Here is an 8,895-nt window from a genome sequence, read left to right on the forward strand (position 1 = left end):
TTTCTCTGAATCGGTTGTCCCAAAACAAGTAAAATGCCCTCCACCCCACCCCACCCCCCTTGTAAAAAAAAACACCCAACTGAAAAAAGGCCTATGAATATTATAAATTTTTTTGGCCGTCAAACAACTGACGGTTCATATTATATAGGCTATGCTGTTTACTGCTCAAGTTTTCTATGTTGTGTAATGTTCATTCTTGTGATTTTACTTGGTTTACTACTTTTCTTTCTCTTTCTATTTTTTCTCAATTATAATAAACGAGCAAGAATTTCGAGGAATGCAAATCGATGAAGTGTCCAAAGGATTCGAACAGATAAAATAATAGCTCGCGCCCGAGCCCTAAAAAGATTGAAGGAGTAGATTTTCCTAAGCTTGTAAAAAGTGGTGAGAGAGGGAGAGAGAGAGAGAGAGAGAGAGAGAGAGAGAGAGAGAGAGAGAGAGGAACTAATTATATCGAAATAAATATTTATATTGATCGATACTTAGAAGGTGCGTACTCGTTGGTTTTTTCAACTGTGTTATGACCTTGACCTACTATAAAGTTGATTTGTAGAAAAACATAGGCCTAGCCTACCGGAAATGATCCTGTTCCCGAAACAATGTAGCTTGGCTGTGAGCCTGAATCTGATGAACTCAAATTTTGGCGGGGAGATCAACAGAAAGAAGTGCCAGTCTTATACATAGATGTTCCTTTTAAGTAAATATAGAAATGAAAGCAGGATATTTTTAAAACTATTGTTTCTTACTATATTTGACATTTGAAAGTCTGAAACTACTGGTTAATGAATGTTATTTCGCCTACCACGTAAAAAGCGTCACACTGACTTCCGTGTGTTAGCGCAACTTTTTGCTTCACCAATTGACCGAAAAGAGTGAACAATTTTTAGCATGTCTCTGAATATTATTTTCCTTTTTCTGTAATTTACTTTATTTTTATTCTTAAAGACATTATATTCATTTTTGGTCAATTTCCTCATGATTGATATAGTGAAACACAAAAAAATTTGGACTAAATAAAATTTTATGCGAAATGTACCAGTTCCCCGGATGTAAAATGGCGTCGAACCAGACGAATGTAGTGGCATAGAAGTCTGTGAAAATTTGCAGGAACCCATCTCATCTCGTTTCTTTGCATTGCATTTTGCTATTGTTCTATAGCATTAATGGTAATGCATGCAAGGAAACAACCCAGACTCAATGATGGGTAGCTATCTTCTTTAAATTTTGAATGAAAGCGTATTGGTGGGCAGTCGGCCGCCATCTTTGTTATGATTTGTATTGCTTCTGCTAGTTTCAATGAAATTAATGGGCTTTCCCCGCTTTTATTATTTTGTTTTTAGAATCTTTACAGTTGCCAAATGATGCTATGAACTTATTGCCTTTTTGCAGATTGTATTTCAGGCTTCAGTGAAGACGAAGATCTGTTGGAACTGAAAGGACCCTGGGCTAGATCTAGATCTAGATGTGAGCCCTCTCAAGACGGACTTTTCTGCATGCTGTGCAAATATTGTATTGCTATTATTGACGTTGATTATCTCTAATATGATAATTGATAGTGTTCATTTCAGGCTGTGAACCTGAACATAGCTCTTCTAATTCTACCCTTTTACTGTATTGCCAATGTACACTCACCTTTTCAGAGAGGAGAGCTCAAGATGAAAAGGAAGTCATGCAAAGGAAGAGGAGAGCTATTCCTTCTTTGAATAGCATTTTACAAATTTCAATGAGTTTACAAGTTTGGAAAGAAACATCATTCCATACATGTTTGTTTAAAGAAAATTAACCAGAGCTGTCCAAGTTTGGTATAAGCCTAGATCTAGTATCTTAAAAACTGATAGTAAAGATGGTTGGTAAGAGCACTAGATAATTCTAGATTAGATCTAGGACAGTGTAGTGTAGTAGCTTTCACACAGACAACTGAGATTTGGATAATATTCACTTTTTTACTTCCAGGCAGTTTGCTTGTCGGTTGTTGTTTTTTCAGTAAACCAGCAGTTTTGTTATGGAATGTATATTAAAACATTAGTAGTGACAGAATAGATTAATCAAAGGCACAGTCCAGGATTCTTTTTGAATAGAAATAGAACAAGCTGAGTAAGAAACAACACATATTTTATGTTACTAGATCTATAGCTTTTCTGATTGATTATAATTTTCCTTCATCCATTCCTTGTTGTTTGCTGTGCATAGTAATAGTTGTAAAACAGCAGAAGCTGCTACTGATAGAATGAGTTTTAGGGACATCAATTATCATCTAGGGTAATGTCTAGCATTAAAAATCCCTGGTCTCTCATTTTATTGCTTGTTTACTTCCTGTTTGAAAGTTTTCTGATGCTTCTATCTCAGTTTGAATTTACAAGTCTGTAGAAATTCAGAAAGTGGCTAATATCAGTATCATCTTTATCAAAGAACAGAAGTGAATCGATAAATTTGAAAAGAGAAATGAATGTGTACTTTTTATTAGTGATTTTTTAAACAATGAAACCAAATTAATTAATTAATAGGCCTGGAACTACTGCATGCTTCTTATATCATCATTTCTTTTCTTTCAGGTCGTAATGTGGCTCTTTAATTTTCTAAGTTAATTTTGTAAGCAATTTTAAAGTAAACTGTGGATGGTTGAAGGGCGCCACTGCACCTCTTACGTCTTTAATTTTCTCTGTTATTTGTGTCTGTCTGTCTTGCTATATTCCAGCACAATAGGTCTTTCATTTCATCATCATCATTGCCTTTCTGACCCTATGTCAGGGTAAAGGCCAGCAACAAACTATTTCCACCATTCCCTATCCTGGATAGCCACGTCTTCCCACTTTTTCTGTAAATCATTCTCATTCTCAGTGACTTTTCTACAAGTTCCATCTTCGCCTTGATCTCTTACCCTGTTGATTCCAATCCGAAACTTTATTTGTTATGCTGCTGCCTGATTTCATAAGAGTATGTTCCTATCCGTAACCACTACCATCTTCCCACTCAACCTCTGACAAGGCTGTGTCCTCCATAGAGCACTTTCTCGTTGGTGACCCTGACTGTCCATCTGATCCTTAACAACTTTCTCAGATGGTTGATTGATCAGGAAAATCTTGAGCCTCTTTATGCAAGTTTTGAGATGTGTTCTATGTCTCACATCTGTGTAACAAGACTGAATTGACATTGGAGTTGAACATTCTCAGACATTATATTCGAAGCAAGATACCCATGCTCTTCCAAATCTTGTTCAAAGAATTATACTCTTTAGCAGAACATTTTGTTCTCTGATTTCGCACTTGTTATAGAAAGCTTGAAATATTATAAGAGTTACCCTTTCCAATATCCATCATATGTGGTAAAAATAAATAGTTTTTGAAATTCTCTTTTACTTGTCCACCTTCTTAAATCTTTACATGTTTTAACTCTTATCCTGCGTCTGTGCCCAGATGCGTATCTTATCAGCAACCGATTACGTCTGACGTGCCGGGCACTCAGTGTGTACTGTTTGTGTACAGCGCTCGCGCCGGGAAATGTGTGTTTTCGCCATGAATACCGCGGGAGTGTGTTAACCGATGATGAAAATAACGCTCTATCTTTCATAGCTTTCTATTTATAAAGTGTTGCAAACACATGAATAACCCCCTCTCACAAGCTGATGAGACATTACGAGTAGTTACGCCCATTCGATTAACCTTTCTGGACGCTCTTGTTGTTATGAATGACCTGAGGTTGGAAAGGGGATAATTTAGGGCAATTTCCGAATGTTTTACACTCAAATTGTTCTTTGTACCTGCACAATGGTATTCAAAACTATCAAACAAGCTTATTTTTTATCGGGTAGTATCATTTCATACAAAATCAAGCTCATTTGAAATATTTTGTTTAGAAAAATGAAAGTCTTGTTTCCTGACTATCCTTTCGAGCTCCTCATGTCAAAGTGGGTCAATTTCTTCTATAATTTCATTGGACGAACATCTAGAGCTACCAACTTGGCATGTTTTGAATGAGACGTATGCTTCGATTACGAACCAATACAGGCGGTTCAAGAAGGCCACAAACGCACACAAACTCAAGCAGACTGACGCACGCACACTTGACCTGCGTGAATGGGGATCCGACTCGGGACCCGAATGACACGTAAGAGGCTGCGCGTGCACTGAGCCAGGGGCTACACTGATTCGCGACCAGAACGTAGGCGAGGTGCCGAAATAGGCTTATCGGGCGACATAAACCCGGCTCCCGCAGGATGAGGGTTAAATATCTGATCTGTCTTCACCTTCCATGAATTGATTGTAATCTTTTATTATCTCATGATGGGCTTTTAGTTTTCTATAGTCCCATATTGAACTTCGTTCATGTTTTCATTTATAAAGGTATACATCATGGTTATACCCTGTAATTTTTATTTTGATTTGTCTCATTTCTCTGTTGATTCACTGTTTGAAGTTTTCGTTGTTTTCTGGATATTTGGAAATTTGTCTGGTAGGCAAAAAAGTTTATATGGCAAATACATCTCTAAAGAGTGTCAGTGCTTTGTTTAAGTTACTTCTAAAAAACAGTTATATCCCATCCAAACAAAGGTTTACAAAGGTTCATAACTTCTGAATACCCTAGCCCAAATTTTGACATTCCCCATTCCAAGGTAAATTTCAAAGGTGTAAGTGAATCCTGTAATTTTAATAGAATCTGCCAACATCCACAATTCCCCATTTAGTTAGTTTATCTTTTATGTGTAAATAAACTATATCTGCCTTATTTATTACCATTCTTTCATGAATACTGATACATTCATATAGCTGGCATAATAGAATCATTTCCAGGACCTACGTCAAATGTACTATGAGAGAAATCTGACATTTGTTAGTTTATCTATCTTCATTATTAGGCTTGGATACTTTGAGAAAGCACTGAATTTGTTTGTACTTAAGTTTAGATATATATGTATATGACAATTGCCAAAATGTGAGACTCAGTGGTGCAAAAAAATGTTTCTTACCAATTAGACTCCCTTTTCTGTCAGTCACAGATCGACATGTAGTGCTCATATTCCTAGAGTATCGGATCAAGGAGATGTGGGGTTTTGGCAACCACAGTATTTCTTGTATGTAACAGTGATAACAAAAACAGATAAGCAGCAAGGCAAATTATAATTATAGACTTTAAATTCCATTTGTTTAGTAAACAAAGACTTTATACACTCTGAACTCCATTCATAATGGTAATATTAAATGACAAGCATTGTAACAATGACGCAGTGCACAGAACATGTCATCATTGTTATGTACTAGAAAGGATACACATTGGACATTATCATTGACAACACACATCACAATAGTGAAAGGCTGTACAAAGACAGTTATCAAAGCCTCAGCACCAGAAAAACACATGTGTAAAACAATTTTTAAACTAATATGAGGCAAAAGCACAAAATCAATGGGGCTGACTTACATAACAGTGATGACAAACATGACTTGTACATAACAATGATGACACAACGTACAGGAAAAGACAAAGTCAAGCCTCCAGAGAGAAATGCACACTTTAAGAATAAAATAAAAACCCAGGAGAGTTTTTTTGTTGCTTTGAAACAGATATGAGGTCATATCAAAGACAGTGGACAATCACAATTATGTTGCTAATTATGACAAACAGTACTCGTACATAACAGTGATGGCAAAACATACTGGGAAAAGGTAAAATCATGCCTACAAAGAACAAATTAGCGCTATGAGATACACTGATCAATAAAGGCATATTTTGCTTCTAAATGAATCTTGCATGTATGAAATATATGTTGAAAACTTATTGATATTAGCAGTGATGACAAATATTACTTGTACTTGTACATACAATGATGACAAAATATACTGGAAAAAGGCATATCATGCCAACAAAGAACAAATGTGTACTGTTGAGTTACACAGATAAACAAGGACATGTTTGTTATTTGTTTGAGTAAAGAGAGCACACATGACATAAAAAAAAGTTTGCTCTTAGGATAATGTATATTTTTAGTACAGCAGTCAGTCTTGTACGGCTGCATAACGATACCCCAAATGTCATCACTAAGCACAAAGGCTAAATCTATAACCACAGAAATGATCCATCTCTCGAAGTTTGTTCACACATCTGACACTCTTGTTCCAGGAATCCAATGTAAACACCGCAATTTCACTAAAATATTCAATAGGGTAGCCTAAAAACACGCAAAACAGTTCAGTACGTCACATTCAACGCAAGATTCTTGTGCGCAACCGGACGCTGACGGCAATGACTACTTTAGTTTTTCTCTTTCCCCCGTTGCTTCCACTATTCGGGGGAAGCGGGTAAGGTGAAGTCACTCAAGAAAACAATCATATCCGGGCACTGTTGATGATCCGTTCAAAACAAAAGTAGGCTAAAATTCGGACTTCCGGTACGTCGCAAAGTGACGACGATCACGGTGAATGTTTAACAGCCGATCGAAATCGTAGATCTAGGAACCTAGTGTTCCTTTCGCGCATCGCGGCTTTTGAAGTATTGAATAAACGACGAAAAGCAAAAATATTTAACCAGCTGTGGTGATTCTACTGAAAAATGTTTTTTTCTGATACACCTAGTCCATGACGACACGACGGACGCACAAGTGATCCGAATATTCGTTTATTTGCAAACAAATAAACCAATTTTTTGAGCAAGTGAACCTTTTTCGATGACAAATAGCATAGGATCAAAGCACAGGTTTTAAAAAAAAAACACCCCAAAATACTAAATTTTGGACATTCTTGGAAGTTTGCATTGGTGTGCTCAAAATGACAGTGCAGGAATCACTAAAAAACGAACATTTTTGGTACAAAATTTACAAACTCAGGATTGTAAAGCAGACACAGGGTCTGAAACTGCTGGTGCAGGTTCTAATCCTATATTTGACATAAATGTATAAGTTAAGGAGGAATAAATACTAATGCATCACATTTTATGCTCACTAATGTGAGGTGTATGTGTTTTTCCCCTCGTTTTGGCAACGGCTTATTATATATATGAGCAATTGCCAAAATATGGGACTTTTGAGACTCAGTGGTGACAAAAAATGTTCCTTACCAATTTGACTCCCTTTTCTGTCAGTCACAGATTGACATTTAGTGCTCATATTCCTGAAGTATCAGAGCAAGGAGATGTAGGATTTTGGAGATATGGGTCTATTGGCTTGGCAACCACTGTATTTTTTGTATGTAACAGTGATGACAAAAACAGATAAGCAGCAAGGCAAATTATAGACTTTAAATTCCATTTGTTTAGTAAACAAAGACTTTATACACTCTGAACTCCATTCATAATGGTAATATAAATGACAAGCATTGTAACAATAACGCAGAGCACAGAACATGTCATCATTATGTACAACAAAGACAAAGGGTACACATTGGATATTATCATTGACAACACATCACAATAGTGAAAGGCTGTACAAATACATTTTATCAAAGCCTTAGTACCAGAAAAACTCATGTGCCTTGTGCAAAACAATTTAAACTAATATGAGGCAAAAGCATAAAATCAATGGGGCTGACAGTGATGACAAACATGACTTGTTGTACATAGCAATGATGACACAATGTCCTGAAAAAGACCTCTTGAGAGAAATGTGCACTTTAAGAGTAAAAAAAGAAACAGGAGAGGTTTCTTTTGCTTTGAAACATATCAGGTCGTATCAAAGACAGTGGACAAACTCAATTATGTTATTAATTATGACAAACAGTACTCGTACATAATGTGATGTCAAAACATACCGGAAAAAGGTAAAATCATTTCATGCCTACAAAGAACAAATATGTGCACTATGAGATACACAGATCAATAAGGACGTATTTTACTTCTAAATAGGCACTTTTCTAAAAAATTCAAATTGATTAAATAAAACAAAAAGACACACCAATGGATAGAGCCAGGGACACTGATTATTATGCTCTTTAAATTTTTTAGATAGCTTTATTAGTTCAAAAGTTATGGCCAATATTCATCGTCATTTTTCAGGCAAAATTGGCCCATTTTTAACATAGGAAACGCGTGACCGTCATTTTAGTGTCTCCAACAACGTTTATAATTCAGCTGCTAATTATCCGATTTGCATAAATCATACATCAAAATGCCCGTCTTGCTGAGTACTATCAATTGCAATAATAAAAGAACTTCTAAACTTCAACAGTTTTTAAATAACACTCTTAATGAAGATAGCTTTTGATAAAAATTGAAAAACATGACATGAATAGCATTACAAAAGACTGAAGGGGTCTTCAATTGATGATCTAGTTAGCCAAACTTTTTACCTGTATGGCTGCCATGAATATACACTGAATTGACTGAATCAATTAAAAGAAATAACATGTAAATTTGTGATTATTAGGGGAGAAGCTACAGGAATAAAACATTTCCCAAGCTTAAAACGTCAAACAAGGCTGTTGTACAAACAGTACATTTCACTGAGTTGGCATTCGAGCGTACGGTACCATTCTTTGTGCTCAACAGTATGGATCATAAGTGAGCGAACAAAAGACATGGGGTCTTGAAAGAACGCTGCTATCCAATTCACAAAGTCGAAAGGCTGGTCACATATATTTCCAATGAACACGCACTGCCAGACTTAGTGCTTGGCCAATTGACAGTTCATGAGTTCCTTTTGTTCATCCCCACTCTGTGAGGACACTTCTGTCCTCCTCTCTCTTATCTCTGCGTAGAGAGACTTACTCTGGAGGTACCAACAAGTTCTTTCACACCGACCCTGCCACACAGTAAGTAAAACTAGTAAAAGAAATTTAGTGAATTTCGCCCTGCAGTCTCCTTTGAAAAGAGCCACTCCAGGGTCCTAGTCTGTTCATAAGGAACCCTGTGGTAGTATCGAAGCCCTCCTCCAAAGTTGCTGCTTCTCCAGTATGTACGAGTAAATTGATT

The 8,895-nt window shown here is 36.4% G+C and overlaps 1 protein-coding gene across 2 annotated transcripts in view; it reads left to right on the forward strand.

Moving 5' to 3' along the window:
* Window positions 1–1,031: 1,031 nt before the first annotated feature.
* The window catches only part of LOC101847183 (WW domain-containing adapter protein with coiled-coil), a 40,769-nt gene continuing 32,905 nt past the window's right edge, over window positions 1,032–8,895 (forward strand). For both annotated transcript variants that reach the window (XM_005096249.3, XM_005096250.3), the window contains exon 1: window positions 1,032–1,204. In XM_005096249.3, coding sequence (XP_005096306.1) covers window positions 1,164–1,204 — 41 coding nt within the window. In that variant the 5' untranslated portion in view covers window positions 1,032–1,163. The remainder of the gene's footprint in view (window positions 1,205–8,895) is intronic.

The sequence above is a fragment of the Aplysia californica genome, unplaced genomic scaffold (genome assembly GCF_000002075.1).
Source record: "Aplysia californica isolate F4 #8 unplaced genomic scaffold, AplCal3.0 scaffold00124, whole genome shotgun sequence".
In the NCBI taxonomy this organism is placed as follows: domain Eukaryota; kingdom Metazoa; phylum Mollusca; class Gastropoda; order Aplysiida; family Aplysiidae; genus Aplysia; species Aplysia californica.